General features: G+C 36.1%; 5 protein-coding genes across 6 annotated transcripts; 4 read left to right on the forward strand and 1 right to left on the reverse strand.

The window, feature by feature from the left end:
* The first annotated feature begins 1,286 nt into the window (after positions 1-1,286).
* Positions 1,287-3,709, forward strand: LOC17877243. The gene is made up of 2 exons (XM_006280098.2): positions 1,287-3,243; positions 3,329-3,709. The coding sequence occupies exons 1-2, from the start codon at positions 1,396-1,398 to the stop codon at positions 3,422-3,424; spliced, it is 1,944 nt and encodes a 647-aa protein (XP_006280160.1). The 5' UTR covers positions 1,287-1,395; the 3' UTR covers positions 3,425-3,709.
* A 2,263-nt stretch (positions 3,710-5,972) lies between these two features.
* LOC17875571 (E3 ubiquitin-protein ligase At4g11680) lies at positions 5,973-8,252 on the forward strand. Of its 2 annotated transcripts, XM_023782919.1 has the most exons (5): positions 5,973-6,501; positions 6,726-7,258; positions 7,349-7,497; positions 7,609-7,721; positions 7,811-8,252. In XM_023782919.1, exons 2-5 carry the CDS (start codon positions 6,762-6,764, stop codon positions 7,955-7,957), a joined length of 906 nt encoding a protein of 301 aa, XP_023638687.1. In that variant the 5' UTR covers positions 5,973-6,501; positions 6,726-6,761; the 3' UTR covers positions 7,958-8,252. The 2 variants fall into 2 exon arrangements, with proteins under 2 accessions (XP_023638687.1, XP_006280769.1); XM_006280707.2 differs by having other exon boundaries at positions 5,974-6,501; positions 7,349-7,721.
* Positions 8,253-8,752: 500 nt separating this feature from the next.
* Positions 8,753-9,196, forward strand: LOC17875412. Its single transcript, XM_006281906.2, has one exon. The coding sequence runs from the start codon at positions 8,811-8,813 to the stop codon at positions 9,162-9,164; it is 354 nt and encodes a 117-aa protein (XP_006281968.1). The 5' UTR covers positions 8,753-8,810; the 3' UTR covers positions 9,165-9,196.
* Positions 9,197-9,636: 440 nt separating this feature from the next.
* LOC17874754 (calcineurin B-like protein 2) lies at positions 9,637-12,152 on the forward strand. The gene is made up of 10 exons (XM_023782285.1): positions 9,637-9,752; positions 10,366-10,433; positions 10,510-10,667; positions 10,756-10,838; positions 10,935-10,994; positions 11,089-11,197; positions 11,284-11,336; positions 11,425-11,505; positions 11,581-11,693; positions 11,822-12,152. The coding sequence occupies exons 3-10, from the start codon at positions 10,544-10,546 to the stop codon at positions 11,877-11,879; spliced, it is 681 nt and encodes a 226-aa protein (XP_023638053.1). The 5' UTR covers positions 9,637-9,752; positions 10,366-10,433; positions 10,510-10,543; the 3' UTR covers positions 11,880-12,152.
* A 431-nt stretch (positions 12,153-12,583) lies between these two features.
* On the reverse strand, positions 12,584-13,699 carry LOC17875472. Its single transcript, XM_023777646.1, has 3 exons — positions 13,490-13,699; positions 13,177-13,454; positions 12,584-12,791 (listed from the first exon to the last, which is right to left on the reverse strand). Exons 1-3 carry the CDS (start codon positions 13,697-13,699, stop codon positions 12,584-12,586), a joined length of 696 nt encoding a protein of 231 aa, XP_023633414.1.
* Between the last annotated feature and the right edge of the window lie 274 nt (positions 13,700-13,973).

The raw sequence follows: 13,973 nt of genomic DNA on the forward strand, positions 1-13,973 counted from the left end.
GGGGGATGTAAAGGATGTCAAAGCCTTGGTCCATCAAGAAATTAAAGAAAAATCAGTGGGCTTTGCCAACCAAATAATGCCCACTGCAATATCACACAACAAAACTTCTGCAACCTCTAACGGTCACAAAAACGTATCAATACACACGCCATGTGCTCTCCGTACAGTCAAACTTCAGAACAGATTTGAAGTTCTCGGATCTCCCATTCACTGCAGATGATGACACTTGTCAACAATCAACATAACCTTTGTAATCTATAGCTTTGGGCTATATATAGACAATGTGGTGTAAGAAGAAAAGATAAGAATAAAGTTATCTCTTTGAGCCTCTCTTCTCTGTATTATCTAGGGTTTTAGCTCTTACTTTCATATGATACGGCCCATTTGAATCGGCCTAAGTGAAAAACCATATATTTTAGTGGACTGCCCCGATCCGTATAAATGTAAATGAGATGGTGAAGAAGAAACAACTCCTAGAGTTGGGATATCGGATATTTTATCAAATTAAACACAATGATCAAACATTCAACCCATTCATCATCACTCAGATCGTATAAATATTTGGAATAATTCTTTAAAAGCATCTAAAATTAAATTAAACAAGACAAAAAGTATCTTTAACAAAGGAGAAAAAAGCATCTAAATTAAAAATATAAGAATGAACTTGTTTAAAGAAAAGTAGTGACCGTTATTTTGTAGTGTTCAATAAATGATCCTAATACAAATGAAACTTAGTGCATGCCAACGTAACAAAATATGCTAATCACGTTTTGGGTTTATAAATAGAGAGTGCCTTGTTTTGGCATATAAACATTTTTCGAGTTTACAATAACAGAGAGAGACAGGAGAACGTGTTAGATTGTGACCTGCGTGTGTTTAGAGTTATCTTGCTTTGTTGTGTTGTCGTGCATGTTCGAGGCATGTGACATGCATTCTAGTTCACACAACTTGTATTTGTATCGGTCAATTGAAAACAGGTTACACTTGTAAAAAAATCTCAAATATTCAAAGGTTAAGTCTCTACAATAACCGGTTTTTATTATTTCCAGAAATAGACCATCAAGAAAGATCAGTAAAAGCAGTAGAAGAATTCGAATCGGAGCCGTCGTGGTTACAGACAATGTCGTCGGTTAGGGCACTTCCGTCATTACAGCTTTACTAAGATAGTTTCTCTCCTCCATTAATGTCCCAATCATATCATTCAATTATCATCTGAGAATTAAAAAAAAATATAAATATTTATTTTGAAAATATAAAACAAATAAATTATCTGAAACATCTCTCTCTCTCTCTCCATTTCTTCTTTAGGCTTCCAGGCGAACCCAAAATTTGGTTTTTTGAAAAACCTTTCTTTTCAAAGAATTTCAAAAATCGTCTCTTGGAGGGATCCGATTGATGGAATTGGTCCCGTACGACTCGGAGACGAAACCTTCGATCCCCACGAATCTCGCGTGGCAAGAGATGTTTCGTTCCGCTTCTTCCCGTAAACCTCAAGACCCTCCGTCTTCTTCTTCTTCTACTTCATCGGAGCCGAAGCCTCCCTGCGATGGAGGCAAGACATCTCTATCAGCCGTTGATTCACAAGCCCGTCTCGCTATTTACATAGCAATGGCTCACGCTGGTCTCGTTTTCGCCATTTGTGTTCTCTATTTCGTCGGGAGGCTATTGCAAGAGTATCTTAGACCGATTCAATGGGCGATTCTTTGTTCGATCCCCTTGAGAGGTATTCAAGAAACCCTTGTTGATTTCTGGAGCGAGCCTTTGAAATTAGGGTTGACGGAAGTTGTTCTTGCGGTTCCCGTCTCTGTCTTCAACGTCTTCATCGGCTCGATTGTGGATATTAAAAATGTATGCTTTAGGGTTTTTCTAAGGAGATCGAAACCTAAGAGGACGAGGAAGAAGAGCGATACTGGGTTTTCGAAACTGGTTAAATGGTTGGTCTCTTTTGGTGTGTTTGTGATTGCTTACGAGAGGATTGGGGGAATTGGGTCTCTTGTGATCCTCTCTTTAGGTTTCTTGTTCAGTTCCAAGAATGTCGATTCCAGTCTATCTGCGGTTTCCTCTCTCAGGAGTAACAGTTTCAGGAGAAGCCATTTCACTGCGTATTTCACTAGAGGGATAATGACCAGATTGAACACTATTGTTGCTATTGGTTTGATTGTGCTTATGATTGTTGGATCCTTGACTGGTGTCATCTTCTTCTCCTATAAGATCGGTGTTGAAGGGAAAGACGCTGTTTATTCTCTCAAGTCTCATGTCGAAGAGAGCAATTACGCTGAGAAGATTGGGATCAAGCAATGGATGGATGAGAATGATGTTCCAGGAATGGTAGATATGTACACAACCAAGTTTTATGAAACTGTTTCTGAGCAGATTGATAGTTTGGCAATGCAGTATAATATGACGGAATTAGTCACAGGGATTAAGCATTTCGTGATTGGGCATCCTCAGAACACGTCAACGCCATCCACTGCGCTTATAGCTCCGTCTCCTTATACAGAGAAGCTCATGAGTTTGAGGACTCGGGTTAAGAACAAAGAATGGAGTCAGATATATTCAGAGGTTGATGTGATTTTCAGGGAGCTTATTATCACAAGAGAAGATTTGGTAGAGAAAGCTAAAGGCTTTGCTGTTAAAGGAATGGATGTATCGCAGCGGGTTTTCTCAAGCAGTGCATCTGTTGTTGGAGGCGGTGCTAAGTTCGTTCTCTCTATAGGAACCTCGATAATCTGGGGAGCAACCGAGTTCTTTAACTTTGTCTCTCAGCTGATGGTTTTCATTTGGGTTTTATACGTTCTAATCACATCTGAATCAGGTGGTGTTACTGAGCAAGTCATGAACATGCTCCCTATCAGCCCAAGCGCTAGAAACAGATGCGTTGAAGTCCTAGACTTAGCGATCTCTGGAGTTCTATTAGCAACAGCAGAACTCGCCTTCTTCCAAGGATGTCTCACCTGGCTATTGTTTAGACTATACAATATACATTTCCTTTACATGTCGACTGTTCTCGCCTTCATCAGCGCTCTGTTACCGATTTTCCCATACTGGTTCGCCACAATCCCAGCGGCATTGCAGCTCGTGCTAGAAGGAAGATACATTGTTGCCGTGACATTATCTGTGACTCATCTTGTGTTAATGGAGTATGGTGCCTCGGAGATTCAAGATGACATTCCAGGGTCTAATGCTTACCTTACTGGACTAAGCATTATTGGTGGAGTGACTCTGTTTCCTTCTGCTCTCGAGGTAACAAAATAAAAAGATTGGATTTTAGTGATTTTGCAACAAAAATTTGGCGATTTAGTAATGTTCTTTGCTGTTGTTGTTGCAGGGAGCGATAATGGGACCGTTGATCACGACAGTGGTGATTGCTTTGAAAGATCTGTATGCAGAATTTGTTCTGAATGATCCGAAGAAGATCAACTAGTTGTTATTGGCTTCGTTGATAGGAGCCTTCAAGTGCTTCTGCCATGGCTGGTGCTGCTTTGTATTGGAAGAAGAATCATGTAGATTAGTAGAGAGTGTGAGAGACTGAAGTGTTTTTTTGTTTGTTTGTTTTGGGATTGTAATTTTTTTTAGTGTGGAGAGAAATGTGTAGCAGAAAATTTCAAAATGTTGTTGTTGTCTCCTCTTGTATTGGAATGAGTTCTGATTCTTTTTGGGAAACCGTGTAAATGTTTGTTTTTCTAGTTCAACTTTTTTCTTCTGTCTCGATTTAAAAATTTAGGTTGGATAAACTGCTAAATGTAGAATTGAGCTGACGTGAATAAAATTGTGATTGAGTTGAATACTTGAATTAGAATTTGAGATGATGGAAATGTTATAACTTAGATACGTATTTTACTGTACACATATATGGTAAAAACATTGTAATGAAATGTAGTATTTATGATGTACATACTAATTACTAATTCGGATTAAAAATGGATTCATATATATTATTAATAAACATCAGATTAACCGGTGAAGAGGGCTTAAAGCCCAATCAAACCCTGGCACTAGCAGCTTGTACAAAAGAAATGATGTTATTATAACACGGTTATGGGATGGCTCAAAGCCCAATCAAAATACGTGGATGTATTGTTTAAGTTTAACTTTTTTTTTTTTTTTTGTCATCATTTAAGTTTAACTATACAAATCTAAAAACCATCCCCTATATTAGTAGAAAACAACAACAAACATTATGTTGTAACATATAGTCTTTTAGAATTAGAAATTGTCGTAGTATCAAAATATAATAATAAACACGGTTAAGTTTAAGTGATGTCGGAAGTATAATGACAGCAAAATAAGCGAGTCAGAGAGCCGTGTTAATGTGACACACAAAACTGATAATGCGATTTCTCAAGCTACTAAATTAATCCACGTTTCTTCTTTTGTGGTACACTCGTGTGAAGGAAGCCACGTGTCAGGATATGATGTTTGGTTTTTGGACTTTTCTTTATCTTCCAAAAATAAATAATTGTTTATTGGGTCAAAGGAATTTTATCTTGTCAAGTAACTCATGTTCGTTAAGTTTATATTGCCATTGGTTCCTGAATTGTCGTCGACGTCTCGACGAGGCCGACATATGTATGCCAAAGACATGGACCTTTAAAATAATTTCATGATTATGAAATGACATTTTTAGTTAAGTTTATCCTATTTTCCTACGTGTAGATCAAAGAGACTATAACAACTATACATAATTTTATTTACTAGTGCGTTTAGTTGTTAATTACACAAGTACATAATGAGGTGTATTAAGACGAATCCAGAAACGTATAATTAGTATAGGTAAGAATTACAATTTTGTAAGAATAAAGTTAACAATTAACAGACTTTGGAATTTTGTGTTGTCAGTGTCACCTGTTGATACTTACTATTTTAAGAGATATACCATATGCTCATAGGTCCATGGCAAATCTATATCATTATTTCCAATCTCGGAAATTTCAAACTTATTATAGTTAACGATTTATATGTGAATGCAGAATCTAAAAGTTTATAAAAGTAAATATTCTAAATAGCAACCAGAAAAGATGAAATGTCAAAGCCCCCGATCAATATAAGAGCATGCATAATTGACCAAAGACCTCCGACATCAATTGAAAGTTCTAGAAATTTTGTATTATTTGTAAATTTCATTTCATTTCCAATTTGATCTTTTTTATTTTGTCAAACCATTTCCAAATTGGTTTATTAGCAATGTGTCTCGAGTCTTGATCACTATATTATAATCGGACAAAAACAAATTAAAAAAGGAATAGAGAGAGAGAGAGTCACACAACGTGGAAAAGGAGAGAAAAGGGGACTACACAACGACGACGTATATAGTAGAGAGAGAGAGAGAGATGATGATGATTGAAACTCTTCTGGTTGAGATTAGTTAGCCAACCCAACTCCTTCCATTACCATCTCCCATGTTGATTTATTACGTACCCGCCATTTTTTTTTTTTTGGTTCTATTTCGGTTGCCAAAATTATTAATCTTTATGCATTTTTTAATTTAATTTTTCTGTTAATATTTATTTATTTTTATTCATTCCTACGACCAGCTAATTTTGGTTCTTTTTAATACATACTCTTTTTATACTTTTGGACCTATACAGATACTTCTCAAAACAATTAAACAAAAAGTAAACTATACATGGTCCATCAATAAAACATTTTATAACTTTCATAATTTTGTTTGATATTTTTTTTAAAAAAAAATTGGTTTATCTAATCATTTACTTATATGTAAATCCATAGGGAAGATAAAAAGATGGTTTCCAATATTACTATATATGGAAAATAATCCATTACAAAAAAAATATAACAAGATTTTTTTCTGTTAGAACAGAAAAGATAGTGATGTAAATGAATTAAAATTGATGACTTCATTGAGATATGTTCTTATTCTTATCCATTTCTCCTTTTTTGCATAAAAGATTATATAATAATAAATACCCAAAGCTAGAATTGAAATATCTCTCTTTTACCTTTGCTTACAATTCTAAAGAGAGGTCAGAAGGAAGGGTCTGCTTTGGCGGTTGGAACCAAACAGTTGCTATCTCTCTACAAACAAAAAAAACATTGCTTCATTTACAAAAATCGATCTCAGGTGTTAGATTAGGCCAACGGTTCTCTTTTTATTATCTCCTTCTTCTTCTTCTCCTTCTCCTTCTCGTTGATTCTTCAAACCAAAGCCATAAAACTAAAAAATTATAAAGATTCCTTTTTTATGGTTTGATTCTTGGTCGCCATCTTTCGCCCAACTTCCTCACCTTCTCTGACATAATCACTACACCTTCTTCTCCTTCTCCCTATAATTACAAACGTCATCTTCCTCCAAAGTTGTTTCATTTCACTCCCAAATTTTAAAAAAAATTGTTGCTTTTTTTTTTCTTCTTCTTCTGTTCGTGGGTTTTTGAATTTCGATTACAAATACTTAGATTCCTTGTTTTTCGTGGGCAATTCAAATCGAGGAGTTCGTGTACGCAGCTGAGTTTTGCCCTTTTGATGGTTGTAGTTGCAGATAAGGTATTTGATTATATTCCTCACTGAATTTTCAATTTTTCATGTGTCTTTTTTGGTTATTGTTGGGCAATGAAAATTTCGTGACTTTTTTTTTTCTTTTTGATTTATTTTTCATGTGTGATTCATGATCTTTTCGTTTTTATAGTTACGGTTCCATGTACGTGCTTATTACTTATAAAACAACTTTCAGAATTTTTGATTCTCTCCATGCCATCTTTTTTTCTTAGGTCTGAAAAAATCTTGAAAGCTTGGTAAACGTTCCGATGAATACACGTTACTCCGGTCAGCCTGAGTTATCTTCTAGTAACATTTCGATCACTATTTCATCGTCTACGTCGTTAAACTCCACACCTCGTGGTAATAGCAGTCATGTTACTTCTGGTAATAATGATCAAGAGAGGTCTCCATCTTCGTTTTACATAAGGTTGGCTATGAAGGTGTCTAGAGCTAGGTGGTTCATCTTCTTGAGAAGAGTGTTTCACTACCAGAACGGTTCAAGATCCGATCTTGGCTCTAATCCTTTCAATTCCAGTACTTGGATGATGTCTGAGCTCGTTGCTCTGCTTCTTCAGCTCACTGTGATAACGTTCACACTAGCTATCTCCAAAGAAGAGAGACCTATTTGGCCTGTTAGGCTATGGATTACGGGTTACGATGTGGGATGCCTTCTGAATCTCATGCTGTTATATGGTCGGTATCGTCAACTAGATGCTGTCCTCGGCGATGTTGAGCAGCAACAGAGAGGCAGAGAAGAAACAAGGTAACTCCCAAACTCTTATCTTTTGTTGATTCTGAATCCGACAAGATCCTGAATTTGCACACTGATATTTCCAACTGTTGTTTTTTTCAGGTCTTCTCATTTGATGAACAAATGCAGAACGTCGTTGGAGCTTTTCTTTGCGATTTGGTTTGTGATTGGGAATGTTTGGGTGTTTGATTCTAGATTTGGTTCTTTCCACCATGCTCCCAAGCTTCATGTCCTCTGCGTCTCTCTTCTAGGTTGGAATGCTATCTGCTATTCCTTTCCATTTCTTCTCTTCCTCTTCCTCTGTTGCCTTGTCCCTCTCATAAGTAGCCTCCTTGGATATAATATGAACATGGGATCCTCAGAGAGAGGAGCATCAGATGACCAAATCTCTAGTCTCCCTTGTTGGAAATACAAACGAATCGACAAAAATGCTTCTGATTCTGATTCAGATTCAGCTACTGTAACCGATGATCCAGTAAGTCCTAATCCTTTTCCTAAAAATTCAAGCCAAATCCTTGAATCTTATTCGGACTAGATTTTGACATTTGATTTGGTTTTTTGCAGGAGTGTTGTATATGTTTGGCAAAGTATAAAGACAAAGAAGAAGTAAGGAAGCTTCCATGCTCACATAAGTTCCACTCAAAGTGTGTAGATCAATGGCTTCGTATAATCTCCTGTTGTCCTCTCTGCAAACAAGATCTTCCAAGGTGACAATGCAAAAAACTCCAAAAGCAGACAAAAGCTTAAGAGTCAACAAAAATATCTCATTAAGTTCAATACTTTTTTTTTTTTTTTTTTTTCTTTCAAAGGCTTAGGTTTTTCTTTCATGATTTTGGTTTGAAGCAAGTCGGTTACTTGTGTGAGTGTCAGATTTTTTTGTACAGAAAGAGCTCACCAGTAATCGTAAATTACATTGTGAGTAAGTGATGCAAATCACAATGGCAAAAGAACATTTATAGAATCATTAATATAGTGTCTATACTACTTCATATCATTTTTACCCTCATGTCTTATTTACATGTCTTGAGATATCTTTTAATGTTTCATATAATGTTTAAACAAAGCCATCTAAATAGTCTTAGATGGTTTTGACATCAACTATCTAAGTTTGGATTTTGAGCCGAACCTAAAATAGACACAAACCAAACAAAACAATCGGATGTGTTTTTATTTTGGGGATACAAGATCTTTAAATTAGACTGTTCTGGATTCTCAACTAGAACTAACACAACTATTTAATAAACAAAATTTGGTTTATTCATAGTATGTTCCTAACAATTCATAACATTTTTACCTATTGCACACATGTGTAACTATAAAAAGAAGAATATACCCTCCTAATTCATTTATTTTCACTAAAAAAATTGTTCTGAATAATTTTCTAGAATACTAACCACCAATGACTTAAAAAAAGCAGTTTGTCAACAGCATTCAAAGGCTATTTTTAGTTACCTTCTCACACAAGTCACCATTATAAAAGACCTGTTGATTCATTCATTCATTCCCAAGAAAACTCAACACTCCCGAAAAAACAAAAACTCATTTCTTTACGTTCATCAAAACCATGGCACAAGAGAACCCTTCAAGACCCCTAGTTCTTGGACAATGTACAGCAGAGGAAAAGTACTCCACAAGTTTAGCCAAGATCATCAACCCAAAGCCTTGTGGATCGATCACGAAACAGAGCCAGGACCAAAACTCACCGAGTTTACGCCGTTGGGGATCGTCGTCCTCAGGTAAACCAGCGGCGAGGCAGAACTGTCTATGTTCTCCGACGACACACGCCGGTTCTTTCAGGTGCAGGCACCACCGCGTTGATGATTCATTGACGCGTGTCGGCTCTGTTGGGTCGAATCTCGCGGTGCTATTATCATCATCCAAGTCAAGCCGGTTTAGTAACTCCCTCAAGGCTCAGTAACATATATATATAACCCGGTTATTGTATTTTGTATCGGTAATACTAATTATCGGTATTGTTCGTATGTTTTTTTTTTTTTGCTGTTGACATATTTGTTAATTACAATAATGTATACTAAACCGAATCAATGTAAACTTTATCTAATTTCACTGATTTGATTAAAATTCTCCAATACTTCAATAGATTAGATCGATACTATATGAGTAAAGTCGGACACAAATGTACGACCACAAATGTGAAAGACAAATGATATCCGGTTCAATTCAGGGCGACTACTACGTAACCGGGAATAAGAACCGTATTAGAAATAAACGACGTCGTTTGACTGTGAGTCACTCAGAGTCTCACGCTGACAACTGTGTTTAGTGGATTGATCAAAGGATAGAGCCTAATTAAATAATAAATGAAAATATTATTGGTTTCCTTTTCTTTGAGACATTTTAAAAAGATTTTTTTTTTTTTTTCTTTTTCTTTCAGGTTTTTAATTTGTTTTACAGCTCTCATTACCTCCACCTTTCTCGCACAGCTTCAACCACCAGAGCCGACTTCAGATTTTTGAGAGAGTATCATCAAATCAACGTTAATCGGGTAAAAGATCTTATTTTTTCCTTTTATTTGCAAATCCAAGAGAACCAAATTCATCTAACTGGTTTTGAATTGAACTTACACACCGAAGTTGAATCTGCGATGTTTTGATTTGAATCCATTTATGCAAAAATCGATCTAGATCGGTGTTTTGTCTCGGTTTAGCTGATTACGACGTCCTAGGATTGTGCTGTAATCCGTGAGATTTCATCATCTATCAACTCGCAAATTGTGATTCCCGATTGATTGATTATTAAGTTGTGTGTTTTTGATTGAGAATAGAACCATTCGTTTACATCCATTATTGAAGGAAGATAAAGGTATTGATTAATCCTTTGATTAGTATTTAGATTGTGCATTAGTGTATTTCTTATCTTCAATATTTTGTCCAAGGATATTATTATGTGGACATAAGTAATCATCAATCATGACAATGACTTTACTTTTCTAGTTTTTGTATGTTCCTTTATTGACTATATAGATAGATTACAATACATTATGATTCTTGTTCTGATCCTTGTCTGAGCAATTTTGTCTAGTTGCGTTACATAATATCTCTTTTTGCTTGCTGTGAGAAGCCAAAGATCTAATAAGTGAATTTCATTTCTATATGCAGCTTTGCCCTTAACAGATCATAGCATAGCTCCCGCGTTTTCTTCAGACGAATTAGGAAATGGTTGGAAGGTAATTTATTGTAGTGTTTGCTTCTGTAGAGTGTTTTGGAGAAATGTTTCTCACTGTTTGTTAGTTTTGTTTGTAGGCATGGAGAGTTTTGATTTGCGTCTTAAGATATCATGTCGCAGTGCGTTGATGGTTTCAAGCATTTATGCACCTCTGTTTTAGGGTGTTTTGATCTTGATTTGTATAAACAGTCTGGTGGCCTTGGAGACCCTGAGTTGCTTGCAAGAGACACTGTTTGTATGCCTTTCATCTTCTCTAATCAACTTGCATCCCTTTCATTTATTTTTATTGTGAGTTATGATGGTTGAATCTTGTTTGGGTGCAGTTAGTGTGAGTGAAATAGAAGCTCTTTATGAGCTCTTTAAGAAAATCAGCAGTGCCGTCATTGATGATGGGCTAATAAACAAGGTAAAGCTAGCTTGTCTGATCTTGCTCATTAGTTAAAGCTTGAGTGATCTCACAATCTGTCTAATTACTCATCTCTTGCTAAACAATTTGTATCAGGAAGAGTTTCAGTTGGCTTTGTTTAAGACAAATAAAAAAGAGAGCTTGTTTGCAGATCGGGTAATGTTTTTTTCTTCGTTATAAATGCTCTTAAACTCTTTTTTGTGAAGATCAAGTTTAGAAGAACCGTTGAAATATGTGAATTGGCTTGTAGGTTTTTGATTTGTTCGATACAAAGCACAATGGAATACTCGGGTTTGAGGAGTTTGCCCGTGCTCTCTCCGTGTTTCACCCAAATGCACCTATAGATGACAAAATCCACTGTATGTCTTAATAACTTGAAGTAACGAAAATCCCCATTAATTTGGTTTCATACTCATCATGGTATATATATATATTGCTTTTGCAGTTTCATTTCAGCTATATGATCTTAAACAGCAAGGGTTCATCGAACGGCAAGAGGTAAAGCTTCCATATCTTCTTCATTAATAACCTTGTAAAAGTGCACTTTTATCATCCCCAGTGACATTTTCGTCAATCATCTGTACAGGTGAAACAAATGGTTGTAGCTACGCTTGCTGAATCTGGAATGAATTTGAAGGATACTGTTATAGAGGATATAATCGACAAGGTAAGTTACTTACTTTTTTCCTCTTCTCCCAATATGTTTTCTTTAAAATTAATTTCCTGAGTTTTGATTGCTCAGACGTTTGAGGAAGCAGACACAAAACATGATGGAAAGATCGATAAGGAAGAGTGGAGAAGCCTTGTTCTTAGACATCCCAGCCTTCTGAAGAACATGACTCTTCAGTATCTCAAGTAAGTTTCAAATCTTTGTAATTATGTACCCCTGGGATTGAATTAAATTGCTTCTTTAGTTTTGTTTTCTTCTCATTCTCTATGATATGTAGTGGAGATCGTGATCTTATTTTTATGCGTGCTTGCAGGGATATCACAACTACATTTCCAAGCTTTGTGTTCCATTCTCAGGTTGAAGATACCTGAGAAAAACAAAAACAAGCAGCAAGACATTGTTGTACTGTTGAAGGTTGTTCTTTCGTTATGGTTTTTGACTTCTTTCATCTCTAAATCTCTAAATCTCTAAATCTCTGAACTCATTTATTCTTTATGGAACTTTTTTTGTGAAGCAAAATTCCCTTCTTTGTCCTTTTTTGGATTTCGGTCGGCCTATCTGTAGATACAACTTTTGCATGTTGACCTTATGATATGTAAAGTTTTTTTAAAGTTTATTAATCCAAGTAAAAAGATTTGCTTCAACACTCTGTTTATTAATTGTATGTTTTGGTTATGATCCAAAACCAATCTAGAAGAGAGACACAATATCAGCATATATGGAATGGAGGTTGACCAACATTGAATTCCCAAAGTAAGTGTCATCCAGAGGTTGTTAATAAAGAGAGTGTTGAGAAATCTTGGAAAGTAACTAAGAAACGAAAGGCCGAAGCAGTGATACCGAGGGTGATCGAGTTTTTGCAATATGCTTTTTCTTGACACTGATATTGTGCCACAGATCATTTCAGAGTCAAAGGAACACTAGACAAGGTTTTATCAAGGGACACCTCTAGAGAGGGTCACAGAACAAAGACTGAGCTCGGTGTACATAGCAACGAAAAGAGCTTGAGATCAGAAATATAGATTTGATCTTCGAATAGTTCTAAAAGAAAAGACAGACTTGCAATTCCCAGCTACTATATATAGATTGTACTGTCAATGGTTGTGAGCCAATCTAGACGGACCATTGCTGAGTCGTCGACATCCAAGACTTGGACTCTGTTAGAGGAGGACATGCCGGGAAAGGAGCTAGCAGGGACACAGAAAGGTTGAGACTTTTGAGAGGAAAATGACGAGATCTCTCCTATGTCTCGAGTGCAAACAGCATTTCCGTGCTCATCTAAGCTTAAACACCATTAAACCCTCAACCCTTGATGATCTTGGGATATCCACAAATATTAAACACCATCTAGCTTGCATTTCCTTCCTCATCTAGCTTAAACACCATTAGACACACTCGGTTTCAAAACCTTTTACATTTCTTACCTTTTCAAATGCTAAATATTTTTCTGGTTTCATCTACAATCTCCTCTGCATTCTCAGAGGTGTGAAATGAATTGATCGATGAAGAAGAGTTGAATAGCCTAATTGTTCCTAGACTTAAAGACATCCCAGCCTTTATCTTTCACTTTTCAGCAAATTTCCAAATTACATAATGTATAGAAGTAAACTGTGGAGTAAAATAAATAAATCTTTGAAGAAATAGAATACAGTAATTCTTACTAAAAACTGAACTGGTTGAGAAATTAGAAGAAGAGAGCTTGAGATTATAAAACTAGCAGTTAATAAAGTAACTCTGATGTTGATCCACTGAGAGTTACTTTGAGCCGGTCTGCAAAAGCTTATTTGAGGTCCCAAGAACTTGACAGCTACAACACACGAGGAGGACATGGCCACGTTGGTGACGATTTGGGTTTGGCAACGAGCAAGAGTTTCGAGAGGAGGCAGGGAAATGTGTTTCGGATCTGTATCCGGGTTTAGATCCACCATGCCCTCCTTCATTGGATAATCCAATCGTTCCCATTTTCTCAAGAGTCATCTTCTTTTTCCAGAGGAGTGATCTCACCAGCCCTCTGAATCACGAGTTTTCCGAGATCTGCTCCACAACGATGATCAACGTATATGATGACAGAAGGTGGATTTTGCGGCAAAGAAGATGAGACGCCATTAGAGGAGAGAAGAGGAGATGATGATCTTACCACCACAGGTTTCCGAAAGCAGAGCTTCGAGGGATTGTTGACAAGTAGAGACATGAATAAATGAATGTTCTTTAGCCCTAATTGAAGAATTAATACACAAAGGAAGTGACTTGCTCACCAAGTTTCTCATTTTCAAATTGATGATTATAAATATTTTTCTTTACCATAAGTACGTTTCATTTACCTTTCATTCTGGTTACGTTTCTTATTATCTTGACTGTGACAAAATTTTAGCAGTAATTCATTATTTTTTATAGTGAATTTATAAATAGACATTATAAATTTATAAATAGACATGATCATTAGATCCCGAGGAGACACTAGACTT

The sequence above is a fragment of the Capsella rubella genome, unplaced genomic scaffold (assembly GCF_000375325.1).
Source record: "Capsella rubella cultivar Monte Gargano unplaced genomic scaffold, Caprub1_0 scaffold_8, whole genome shotgun sequence".
Classification (NCBI taxonomy): Eukaryota; Viridiplantae; Streptophyta; class Magnoliopsida; order Brassicales; family Brassicaceae; genus Capsella; species Capsella rubella.

Bases quoted from the DNA above. Each gene is read 5' to 3' on its own strand.
- LOC17877243 (XM_006280098.2), top strand. From the start codon at position 1,396: ATGGAATTGGTCCCGTACGACTCGGAGACGAAACCTTCGATCCCCACG. The intron at 3,244-3,328 runs GTAACAAAATAA...TTGTTGTTGCAG, and splicing joins TGTTTCCTTCTGCTCTCGAG to GGAGCGATAATGGGACCGTT.
- LOC17875571 (XM_006280707.2), top strand. From the start codon at position 6,762: ATGAATACACGTTACTCCGGTCAGCCTGAGTTATCTTCTAGTAACATT. The intron at 7,259-7,348 runs GTAACTCCCAAA...TGTTTTTTTCAG, and splicing joins AGAGGCAGAGAAGAAACAAG to GTCTTCTCATTTGATGAACA. The intron at 7,722-7,810 runs GTAAGTCCTAAT...GGTTTTTTGCAG, and splicing joins CTACTGTAACCGATGATCCA to GAGTGTTGTATATGTTTGGC.
- LOC17875412 (XM_006281906.2), top strand. From the start codon at position 8,811: ATGGCACAAGAGAACCCTTCAAGACCCCTAGTTCTTGGACAATGTACA.
- LOC17875472 (XM_023777646.1), bottom strand. From the start codon at position 13,699: ATGTCTCTACTTGTCAACAATCCCTCGAAGCTCTGCTTTCGGAAACCT. The intron at 13,455-13,489 runs GAAGATGACTCT...GAACGATTGGAT, and splicing joins AGATCACTCCTCTGGAAAAA to TATCCAATGAAGGAGGGCAT. The intron at 12,792-13,176 runs GTTTTTAGTAAG...ATGGTGTTTAAG, and splicing joins CTAATTTCTCAACCAGTTCA to CTTAGATGAGCACGGAAATG.
- LOC17874754 (XM_023782285.1), top strand. From the start codon at position 10,544: ATGTCGCAGTGCGTTGATGGTTTCAAGCATTTATGCACCTCTGTTTTA. The intron at 11,337-11,424 runs GTAAAGCTTCCA...TCATCTGTACAG, and splicing joins GGTTCATCGAACGGCAAGAG to GTGAAACAAATGGTTGTAGC. The intron at 11,694-11,821 runs GTAAGTTTCAAA...GCGTGCTTGCAG, and splicing joins ATGACTCTTCAGTATCTCAA to GGATATCACAACTACATTTC.